This window comes from Halichoerus grypus, chromosome 14 (assembly GCF_964656455.1).
Source record: "Halichoerus grypus chromosome 14, mHalGry1.hap1.1, whole genome shotgun sequence".
NCBI lineage: Eukaryota > Metazoa > Chordata > Mammalia > Carnivora > Phocidae > Halichoerus > Halichoerus grypus.
The window spans coordinates 25,983,276-25,996,129 of NC_135725.1; the positions used below are offsets into that span (position 1 = coordinate 25,983,276).

Here is a 12,854-nt window from a genome sequence, read left to right on the forward strand (position 1 = left end):
TTAAGATAATGATTTCAATTCCTTTGGATATATACTAAGAAGCAGGATTGCTAGATCATACGGTAGTTCTATTTTTAATTTTTTGAGGAACCTCCATACTGTTATCCAGATTAGCTATACCATTTTACATCCCCACCAACAGTGTTAAAGAGTTCCATTTTCTTCACAACCTTGCAAATAGTTCCTATGTCTTGTCTTTTTGGTAACAGCCATTCTAACAGGTGTGAGGTGATATCTTACTATGGTTTTGATTTCCATTTCCCTGATGATTACTGATGTTGAGCACTTTTTCATATACTATTGGCTATTTGTATGTCTTCTTTGGCAAAATATTTATTCAGGTCCTTTGCCCAATTTTTAATTGAATTACTTGCTTTTATATTCTTCAGCTGTGTGAGGTTTTTTTATATATATTTTTGACAGTAGCCCATTCCCAGATACACGTTTTGCAAATACCTTCTCCCATCCTGTAAGGCAATAAATTGAAATTGCCATTATAATTTATTGTTTCCTGGGCTGTGCAGAATCTCTTTAGTTTGTCATAATCCCATTTGTTTATTTTAGCTTCCACTGCTTGTGCTTTTGGTATCTTATCCAAGAAATCACTGCCAAGACCAATGTCAAAGATCATTTCCCCCAAGTTTTCTTCTAGGAGTTTTACAGTTTCAGGTCTTATAATTAAGTTTTGATCCATTTCAAGATAATTTTTTGTGAGTGGTATAAGACAGGGATCCAATTTCATTCTTTTGTATGTGGATATCTAGCTTTCCCAATACAATCTATTGAAAACAACGTCCTTTCCCCACTGTGTATTCTTAGTGCCTTTAATCAAAAATTAGCTGACCACATATGCATGGGTTTGTCTGGGCTACCTATTCCATCCCACTAGAGCTCTATGTGCCTGCTTTGAGTACCATACTGTTTGGATTACTATGGCTTTGTAATAGTTTGAAATCCAGAACTGTGATGTCTAGCTTTGTTCTTCTTTCCCAGGATTGCTCTGGCTCCTGGGGGTCTTTTGTAGCTCCATAATATTTGAGGATAGTTTTTTCTATTTCTGTGAAAAATGCTATTGCAATTTTCAAAGAGATTGCTTTAAATCTGTAGACCACTTTGGGTAATATGGGCATTTTCACAATATTAATTCTTCCAATCCAAGAACAGAGGATATCTTTCCATTTATTTGTGTCTTCTTCAATCTCTTTCATCAATGTCTTGTACAGGTCTTCCAGCTCCTTAGTAAATTTATTCCTATTTTGCTTTCAATGTACATAGGATTACTTTCAATGTTACTGTACATAGGATTACTATCTTAATTTCTCTTTCAGATAGTTTACTGTAATTGTATAGAAACACAATTGATTTTTATATATTTGATTTTATATCCTGCAACTTTACTGAACTTGTTTATTAGTTCCAAGAGTTTTTTGGTAGAGACTTTACGATTTTGTATATATAAGATCATGCCATCTGCAAACAGATAATTTTACTTCTTCCTATATAATTTGGATGCCTTTTCTTTCTTTTTCTAGCCTAATTATTATAGCTAGGATATCCAGTACTGTGTTGAATAGAAATGGTGAGAGACAGTATCTTTGTCTTCTTCCTGATCTTATAGGAAAAGCTTTTAACTTTTTATCACTAAGCACAATATTAGCTATGGATTTATCATATATGGTCTTTATTATGATGAGGAACATTCCTTCTATACCCAATTTGTTAAGAGTTTTTATCATAAAAGGATTTTGAACTTTGTCAAATTTCTTTTCTGCATCTATCAAGATGATCATATGATCTTCATCCTTCATTGTTAATGTGCTTTATCACATTTTAGTTTGTGGATGTTGAAACGTCCTTGCATCCCAGAGATGAATTCCACTTGATCATGGTATATTATCCTTTTAATTTGTTGTTAAAATCAGTTTGCTGTTACTTTGCTATGGATTTCTGCATCTACGTTCACCAGAGATACTGGTCTGTGTAGGAGTGCTAATAAAACTGACTCCATCTTTGGCCCTCCATCTTGTTCGTGTCCAAGCAATGATCTCCGTCAGGGCCCAGTTATGCCCTGACCATAAAGCAGGAAGGCTTGTTCTGATCTTCCCTAAAGTGGTGCACAGATGGCACCAGTTTGGATACCGAGTAGAGCCTCTGGTGCACATATGGCACCACTTTAGATAACTACCCTTTGACCACACCACAAATGCCCCCTGCTCTATAAAAGCTGTGGATTAAGGTCTGGCCTGGGCGAGAACAGCTATCTAGCAGCACCTGGATTGCCTGACCTTGTCAGTAAGTTACCCTGAAAAAAACTCTATAAACGGTATGGAAGGGCTTGGCTTGCATAGTTTTTTGGTCTCAAAGTGCCCTCTCAGTCTGGAGGATACTTTACTATCCCATTTAAGGATGCAGTTGCTTCTTCATCTTTTAGGACTGATTGGCTTGGGTGGGGAAAGACTTTCGCCAGAAAACAGCTGTGAACACACAGACTGGGGGAAGATGCAGTATCTTTGCTTCCTGGGAAGGCACAGCAGCATAGTCCCCATGCAGCTCTGTCAGCAGAGGTCAATGTCAACACTGACTGTGGGGGGTTCCTCTGTGGCCAATACTATGGAGGTCTTCAAGTAGCAGTGGTACCTAGGGCTAGAGGGATCCTAAGAGGCAAAAGCTGCTAGGGTCTTCTTGCTCTGCTTGAGAGAGAGAACATAGGAGAGTCCTAGGCAGGGATCCCTCTCCAACTGTAGCCTGTTTCTCCACTCCAATGATTGGGAACTCTGCCGGCTCAGGCACCCCCGTTCTTTCTGTGACCGGATCCTGAGACCACACTGTCCCACCTAGGATTCTGCCCTGCTTCGCCACCTGAGCACCTGTCAGGCAGGGATGTCTCTCACTGGAGCAGACTTCTAAAAATTTCCATTTTGCACTCTGGTGCTATAACACTTTCTGGAAGCCAGCTTTCAGAGGCTCCCCACCCCCCTGCCATTTATCTTCCAATATATATATATACCCTCAGATTCACTTCTCTGAACCTTCTACCTTGCAAAAAAGTGGTTGCTTTTCTATTTGTAGAATTCCAGCAATTCTTTTCTTACACCTCAGGTTGAATTCATAGGTGTTCAGAATGATTTGACAGTTATCTAGCTAAATTCAAGAGACCAGATGAAACGAGGTCCCTTACTCTTCTGCCATCTTGCCTCCTAGTCAATTCTTCTCCTATTAGTCAGAGTATTTTATCCATTTAGATATCTTATTACCAAAGCTGATTTGTTGGTTCTTGCTTTGTATTTAGTGCTCTCAGGATTTTTGTGTGTCTCTGAAATTTCCCTGCTTTTCTATAACAGTAATAAATGAGCCTCTTCAAGAATTCTTCCCAAGAAAAAAAATACATAATTTATATAGAATTTCAGAGTGTTCATAGTCTTTGAAGTCCATCCACGGATTCCTATGAGTCAATAGTTCCCAGGCTAAGGATCTCTGTTTCAAAAGTACTTTTACATTTTAAAATGCATATATGAACCACTACTCCTATAATTATTTTAGAAATGCAAGAATAGTGTAATATTCCTAAGAATAGGAACTCTATCAATACAAATATATGTAATATAAATAATAAAAATTTTAGTTTATTTGTGTAAAAAATCCAGTTTGTTATAACTGTGTATTATGTATCCTTGGCCAAGAGTTGGTTGATGTATTTCAAAATAGTATTACAATTATTTAGTATTACATAATTAACAATTTGTACTGTTTAATACAATGATTCTGCTACCATGTTGTCTCTATTCTTGTCATCTTAATGCATCATTGGCCAGACTAGAGTAGTATTTCGTGTAATTACTTCAGAAAGGGTACCTGGGTAATCACTTCCAAACCCTTATATACCTAAGAATATGTCACCTTCACATATGGATGGCAACTAATAAGTGTTCAGAAATCTTGAATCAGGACTCTCCTCGAAACCTCTGTAAGATGCTGCTTCACTATCTTTTGGCATTTAATGTTCTAGAGACTAAGCCTTGAGGTCAGCTCAATTCCTTCATCAACAAATGTTAAGTGTACACTAACTCTGTCTAATAGATGCTGAGGATAAAATGAAGGAAAAAAACAACAGTTCTATCCTCATGGAACTTATATTCTAACTGAGGAAGGTAAAAAATAATGAAAATTGTGATCAATGTAATGAAGTCTGATATATGAAAAATGGTGAACAGAAAGAGGGTATTTGCCTTGTGTCTGCACAGATGCTGTCAAAACTCTCCTCTCACATCTTAATCATGAAGACTCATCCGTCAGTGTAAATCCCCCTTTCTAATTTAGTGATCCATTAGTCTGAGATGAGACAGGAAAAGAGCCCTCAGAAAAATACCATCTCTCTGTCATTTTTTCCCCATGTTTGGTGAATTCACTGCACTAGAAGTTAGCTTTCTCACCTCATATGTGATTATTCTGTACACTGAATAAAGAACACTATGGGGTAAATCCTATAACCTATCTCCTCCCAGTATTACCACCTGCTGTATCATACAGAAGTCTCCCCAGCTTTCTACCAGTTACAACCACCACTTAAACTCCCATAATCCTACACTGAGATACAGGAGAGAAAAGGGCTCCAACTGCTCCTTGATTGTCCATCCAACTTAGGTGCTACCGGCGCCTCAACTCGGAGACAGACATACTGCATTCACAGAAGGGTGAGTAGAGAACTGATGCTCTTCTTTAATATATTCACACCTCCATGATGTTTGGTGCATTTCTATGTTTATTTCATGAGAATGCTTCTTTTACCTTGTTTTCACTTTTGGTACAGATTTTGTCCTATTTTTAAAGTCTGTTGGTAGTTTTAAATGCAATGGGAAAGAGAAATTAGATCACTATTTTCACTCCACTATCTTACTCAAGTCCCATACTGAGTTGTAGACTTTTTAAACCCTTTAAAGGAAGTTTCTGAATAATCCATCTTGGTATTTTGCATAGACTAAAGGTGCACTTTAATAATAAAATACTTTTTAAAAAAATCATACAGTGTACTCTGTGATATATACCACTAATAAATCTGCATCAAAGATAATAAAACTAATTATAATTACCTGAAAATTCTCTTACATCACTTATTTCAAGTAATTGCTTTTAAATATAAAAAACTTTCCATTTTTCTTGCAAAAAATTTATCAACTGATGAGAAAATACTTTAGAAATTCTAATAATAGTCTAGACTACACTCTCTTTTCCATTTTACTAGATCTTACCCCAAAAAATTCTACTTTTTCCCCACATTAAGATTTCAACTCTTACTTCTTTTACTATGTTCCCAGTATTGTATTGAAATGGCAAACAGCCAACTTCTAATAATTTCATTATTTTCATTTAGGTAAGTCACATGCAAGTTTTGTTAAGCATAAACCATAACATTTTTGTTTCCTGTCTTGTTAATTTTTGCCATTCTAACTGGTGTAAGGTGGTATCTCATTGTGGTTTTGATTTGTATTTCTCTAATGGCTAGTGATGTCAAACATTTTTTCATGTGTCTGTTAGCCATTTGTATGTCTTCTTTGGAGAAGTGTCTGAACCCTCTTACACTGTTGGTGGGAATGCAAGCCGGTACAGCCACTCTGGAAAACAGTATGGAGGTTCCTCAAGACATTAAAAATAGAGCTAGCCTACAACCCAGCAATTACACTATTTACCCCAACGATACAGATGTAGTGAAAAGAAGGGGCACCTGCACCCCAATGTTCATAGCAGCAATGTCCACAACAATCAAACTGTGGAAGGAGACAAGATGCCCTTCAACAGATGAATGGATAAAGAAGATGTGGTTCATATATACAATGGAATATTAGCCATCAGAAAGGATGAATACCCACCATTTGCATTGACATGGATGGAACTGGAGGGGATTATGCTAAGTGAAATAAGTCAAGCAGAGAAAGTCAATTATCATATGGTTTCACTCATATGTGGAACATAAGGAATAGCACGGAGGACCACAGGGGAAGGGAAGGAAACTAAATGGGAAGAAATCAGAGGGGGAGACAAACCATGAGCGACTCTGGACTCTAGGAACCAAACTGAGGGTTACAGAAGGGAGGGGGTTGGGGGGATGGGATAACCAGGCGATGGGTATTAAGGAGGGCACATGTGGTGATGAGCACTGGGTGTTATACGCAACTAATGAATCGCTGACCACTACACCAAAAACTAATGATGTACTATATGCTATATTGAACATAATAAAAAATAATAAATTAAAAAATTTTTTAAAAAAGAAGAATATTGGTAGGCGTTTTTCTATTTCCACCTTCCCTTTTCCCAAGCATTATAATACTACGCATATTTATATGCAAATTCCAAATCATTAGAAAACACTTCTGTGAACCATATACACTAACACTGAACCTTTTTCTTAGGAGAACTATGAATTTACATAAGGAAACTAATCCTGGTAATAGAAATTGTAAAATTTTTAAGTATTATTTAAATAGTTGAACCTGATCTCAGTAGAAAGAAATTACTCTGTTAATTTGGACTAGTATTTTTTTATGCTTCTTAAAGTACATTTTACCTTCTCTTTTCAATTTTTTATCAGTGAGTCATCTGTTAAATTCTTGAATTCGCCATAGAAATTTCATGGGAATATGCAGAAACTCTATGAAGAGAGATGAATTATTTTATAATAAAAAATGCAGGGGCACCTGGGTGGCACAGTCAGTTAAGCCACTGACTCCTGGTTTTGGCTCAGGTCGTGATCTCAAGGTCCTAAGATTGAGCCCTGTGTCAATCTCCAGGCTCTGCACCTCCCTTCTCCAATAAATAAATAAATCTTAAAAAAAAATAAAATTTTTGGTGATTAGGTATTAACTTAAAAAAAAATGAAGTTCACCAAAAAGTTATAAATGTAAGCCCAAATATAACTATCTAAACATTTAATGTTTACACTCTTATCCTTTGAAAATTTATGTAAACTATAAAATAATGTTCCTATGTAATGCTTAAATTTTTTTAAATTCACATTTACATATATATAACACATTCCATACTACTGCCTTTAATTATCAGAACTCAATTTCTTATATTTGAAGAAATATTTAACTTAAAATATAATGTGAAAGTTTATTGTGTTCATTAAGGTCTCTTTTGCTGAGGAACTAGAAATGAGGAAAAAAAAAAAGTCAACAGTCACACAATTCCAAGAACCACTGAAAGCCAGCAGTAAACATGCAGTCTTACCTTCAGGGGGTAAACTGTAGAGCTGGGCCACAGGCCCAGTCACAGGAATAACTGGCAACTGGAAATGGAAAGAACTTTTAATCGTTGGGAGTGGCAGGCGATTTTTAGGAAAACACTTCCTCATTATCAGACTGGAGGTGTTGACAAGAGGATCAAGGGTCCTGACTGCCAAACATTCCTGTTTTTTAAGAAAAATAAAAAAAGAAAAGAAAGAAAAAAGATAATACGCCTTTGGTGAATAAGTGAGTCAATTTTACATTACTTCATAAAGTAATACATCAATAATTTTCAAGAGACAAATACACAAAAACCAATATTTTAATGTAATATGATTATAAAATAGCTTTGCCTATTCAGAAGTATCTCTTCATAAGTAAGAACTTCATGTGGCAAATTTAGTAATACTTTTCCTAAAATATTTTAACTAAGCAGAAATCAGTACCATCTTTGGCACCAAAAGTCACCAAAGTATATTAGTCCCACTTCATCCCTGGTTTCAGTTACCCATGGTCAACTGTGGTCCAGCACAGATGATCTTCCTTCTGACCTAAGGTCAATACTAACCCTAATGCTATAACACAACATACTTACATCAGTCCCCTCACTTCATCTCATCACAGAGGCATTTTATCATCTCACATCATCAACATAAGGATGAGTACAGTACAATAAGATATTTTGAGAGAGGGGGACCACATTCACTTAACTTTTACTACAGTATATTGTTACGGTTGTTCTGTTTTATTATTAGTTGCTAATCTCTTACTGGGCCTAATTAATAATTCAAACTTTATCACACGTATGTATGTACAAGAAAACACACATTGTATATATAAGGTGAAGTACTATCCAAGGTTTCAGGCATCTAAGATCCAAGGGATCTTGGACCGTATCCCCCACAGATAAGGGGGGACTACTGTGCTAAGTAATATCTATGAGTGACCTACAAGGCATTTAGCAAGCCTAGGGCATAAAATAAAGATTATTTTTAATTTAAGGGAAGAAGCAAAAAAACATTAAGTAAAAAAGATAGTAAGAAAGGAGTAAGAAATAAAAAGAAATGTGCACTGGCTGAGCCTTTCTCAGAACTGTTATCAGTTATCATACAATAGCACCTCTAATAAGTTGATTCTTCAACTTACAAAAAATAGTCTGAATACCATGATTTTAAGTTTTAAGAGTTTAATACGCTGTCCTGGTATCCAATCTTGACAAAGGCTAATGGACAGGGGACCTGAACCTATAACATAAAACACTACTGGCATTTAGATAGCACTTTCATATCCCATAAAATTTTCAATATAAATTTTCACATCTGACCTGTCAGAACAGATGAGAAATTTAGGCTCAGAAATATTAAGTGGCATAAACAAGGTCACCCAACTCTTCCTGATAGATCAATTATCCATCACTGTCTACATGAGGAATAGTAAAAACAAGTGCATATGATTGATCTAGAAAAGAAAAAGCTTAGGGTAAACATAAATTGTGTGTTCAGGTATCTTAACTACTGCCATGTAGAAAGAGACCGTTGTGTGCAAGACCAGAAGGGCACAACCAGGATGACTGGCTGCAATTTTTAAAAGACAGATTTCTTTCTAATAACTATAACCTTCTATAAACAAAATGGTTGCATTGTAACATCCCCACTGCCCAGAGCTGAGTCTTCTTGCTAAAGATATTGTCAAGAAGGTTTACGGTTAAGATGGCTGGCAGAACTAGGATTCCTAACTCCAGGTTTCACTTTTGTACCTTCTCTGTGTAAAAATGCTCTATCCAGAAGGAAGACACTGACAATACTCACAAACAACAGAACTGCCTTACCAGCTATAAAGATCCATAAATATCTTATGAGGGGAACATGCAAAACTGAGTACAGCCAACTGCATATCTTAGCAAACATGGCTCTACAGATTCCCTTCCTGCCCAGTGGATGGATTTATACATCCTCCTTTTACCTAAAATCTCATATTGCAGAGATATGCACTCAGCACTTTCTCCAACTCAGTCTGAGGAGGTCGCATGAGAAAGGTTTATCATGCCTTTTCATTTTCAGATTTTTTCTTAAACATATTTATCACACTTTTTTCAGTATTTGTAAGAATACTAAATTTTGGGGGCGCCTGGGTGGCTCAGTCGTTAAGCATCTGCCTTCGGCTCAGGTCATGATCCCAGAGTCCTGGGATCAGGCCCCACATCGGGCTCCCTGCTCAGTGGGGAGCCTGCTTCTCCCTCTCCCGCGCTCCCTCTGCTTGTGTTCCTGCTCTTGCTATCTCTCTCTCTGTCAAATAAATAAGTAAAATCTTTAAAAAAAAAAAAATACTAAATTTTCTTAAGAACCAAATAATATCATTAACACATAACCACAGTAACAGGAAGAAAATTTAAAAACTCACCTGTGAAGTGTTATACAGAATTTTCATCCCATTGGCATCTATAAATGCTTTTCTTCCCAACTTGATGTTTGTAACACTTTTTAAACTCTGTAAAATTCCTTTCCGAATGAGCATGTTTCTATGCCGGTTATCATGGCGGTGCCAATCTACATAAATTGTTAAAAGGACTTGGACATATCCTCTGTCTACAGCTCTTCTGGCGTTTGTTTCTTTAACAAAAGAAAATTGAGAAAGAACATTTTTTAAATGACAAGAGAAAATAAATTAAATTAAAAATATCACCACAATATTGCAATGAGTTTTTTTTCAAAAACATATACATAGCAGCCACATACTTAAATATTTTTTTCTCTAACAAAATAAATGAAAAGTCCCAGATGGCAAACTACATTGTCATTATTGTAATGTCTATTATAAACCTTGTTTCCACTGAAATTAACTCTACTGGATTGTAGCTTCTATTACAAACTGTATGTGTTTCCAGTGAAATCACCTGCGTTAATTACCCCCACAATTATATAAATATCCATGCCATAACAACACTAAGTTAAAAATACTTACAAAACTTTTAGTAAATGAAATGTGAAGAGCACTTTACTGCTTTCTGGTCATTAATTATCTAATGTAATAAAAACTACATTAAAGAGGGTTTTTTTGTAAATGGTTCATTTTACTGGGGTAGAATTAACAGAAATCCACAAATTTGATCTATTTTATTAAAGTGTTAATATTTTAGATTATTAACCAAAAGGGTACATTTCACTAAAATGGCAGTAGGGGAACCCTATCATAGCAACATCTGGAGCCACTCAGTACCACATAGGGGCACCAATGATAGGAACACAAACTAATGTCGAATACCAACCCATCCAAGCTTGTTTAGTCACAAAGAAATTCCAATCTCTCCATAACCTAAGTTTACCCTGGCTCATGGCATAGGCACTAAGATAATGTAACAGTAAGGTAAGGCTCTGTTGCTTTTAGTTACCTGAAAGAATTACTACAGCTTCCAAATTGCTAATATGTACCTAAAACATAAAGATGTTGAGGTCAACAAACTATTAATGCTCTCTCAGAAACCCTGTTCTGACTTTAGGGAGCTGGAAGAAATTCACATGGTGGGGAGAGGGGCTTTCTTACATAAAGGCTTTAAAACCTCTTCTGTGTCTTCAAGAGCTAGTTGGCCAATGTTGTGGCTATTTACACAATCAGGTCAACAGTTTTGACTAACAGTAGTTCCATGTATTTTAAAGGAATATACACTTTGTTTACACCACCTGGAGTATATAAACCTTTAGTTTACTAGCTGTGAATATGATTTTCTTAAAAGACATTATGAGCCTAAATGGTATTTATGTGAAATATTTAAATTCTTTATTAAAGATCAAGTAAGAAACTTGCCCGTAACTCAAACACAGGTGCTGAATGAAGAGAAGTAAACAGAGCTATGTGCAATCTGCAACTGAGCACAACTAAAAAGTTTAGTAAAGGGGTTTTTATTCATGTGTTCAGGACACCTAACTCACTATCAACCTATGTCTCTTCTTCCCTCTCCGGTTAAAAGACAACTCCGGTTCCCCTTTAGACTGCAGCATCTCATCCATACTCTAGCGATGGCACCCAGGCTGCCTGTCCTTCTGCACTGTGTGTATACATGTTCTTTGCTTTATACTAGCTCAGGGTTATTATAGTAGCCTTATTTACCCTTTTATTTTTTTTCTCTCATTTACCCTTTCAAAGTAAATAACTGCCCCCTCCCAGAAAGCAGTTAAAAAAAAAAAAAAATCAATGAATGAGAATGTTCCAAAATGCCACAGTGCGTTTAAAAATATGCAGGTGCTACTAAACATTATCATGCATTATTAAATTTTTATTCTATTTAGAGCCATGTGCCCTATGAAAACATACCAAATATAAACTAGACTCATCCTACTGGTCAGTTACTTTTTTTACCTGATGGAGTAAAACAGGTATGTTTGTCCACCATCCTCCTTTGAAGGAGGAGCGAGTAAAAGGAAGATTACTATTTAAAACGCAAGATACCAGATTTCAGTCCTCTTAGATTAACCAATTTCTATAAATAGTTGAAACTTATGAGGGTTTTAGTTTCTACTGACTTAGTGATTTTGTCATCAGTGATTCTGAAAATTAATAAGCTTCAGTTTTAATAGCTATTTTAATCTACTCTAATTCAAAAATACATGCCTATATGAATTTAAAAATTAATCTTTAAATAACAATTTGAACCACAAAGGGCACAACAAAGCCAGGCCACAAACATCTTTTAAAATTATTCCAAGTATTCTGATCTTGGTCTAAAGTTTATCACATCATATATGAAAATAAAGCTACATGGTTCATCTAATTGAGTACCACACATTTCATTTCAAAGATAAAACTGTTAACTGAATTTTATATACTCTGGTATATAATACTAATACCTAAGATGACTTTTTAAATTTAATAAATGTAATAAATCATTACTTTACCAAATACCAGATTTTCAATCAATTAATCATTTACTACTGTTCAAATTAACAATTCTGGTCATTCAAATTTAAGGGCAAGTTGGTGTCACCCTTTATAGACAGTTTTGGGGAAAAATAACATTGAAAGCCCTCATAACCTTAGGACTAAATGTTACTGTGGTTAGTTAAGATGTTAATTTAATCAACCAATGAGAATGGAAGTGCTAACAAAAGTTGTATTTAAACCACAGGTACTGAGTAACTTGGAGAGAGAGAACATATAATGTAGATAAATTTCTCTCCAAAGGAATCATATCATAAGACACATTTACTCCAATGCTTCAATTTTGAAGATAAAGAAAACAGTTGCTTTAGTTTGTAAATTTACATTAATTGTCATTTTTAATGATTTAAACTTGAATTTGATAGAAATGAAATTTTTAATAAGAGGTTTCTAAATGAAAATCATTTGTGTTCAATATACAGTAGTTGTTCACAATATCCTTCACAGTAAATATCCTCAATATCATGTTAGCTTCACTTTTAAAAAGATGATACTTATATAATATTTACATGTTACTTGCCTCTATTAACAGGACTTTATATTTATATAATGAACTTATAAAAAGAAAGTCAATGTACTGGAATGAATTACATAGATGTACTACATTATAGCTCAATAAACGACATTAGCTATGATGTGTATCGATCAACCATATGAAAAGATAGAATCAACTTTGACATTAAATTATAACAAACTGCT

The 12,854-nt window shown here is 35.2% G+C and overlaps 1 protein-coding gene across 4 annotated transcripts in view; it reads right to left on the reverse strand.

Annotated features, from left to right (window-relative positions):
* Positions 1 to 12,854, reverse strand: part of AGTPBP1 (ATP/GTP binding carboxypeptidase 1) — a 165,936-nt gene that overhangs the window by 77,034 nt on the left and 76,048 nt on the right. For all 4 annotated transcript variants that reach the window (XM_036097661.2, XM_036097662.2, XM_036097665.2 and 1 more), the window contains exons 10-11: positions 9,624 to 9,832; positions 7,228 to 7,405 (exon numbers count right to left, since the gene is read on the reverse strand). In XM_036097661.2, coding sequence (XP_035953554.2) covers positions 7,228 to 7,405; positions 9,624 to 9,832 — 387 coding nt within the window. The remainder of the gene's footprint in view (positions 1 to 7,227; positions 7,406 to 9,623; positions 9,833 to 12,854) is intronic.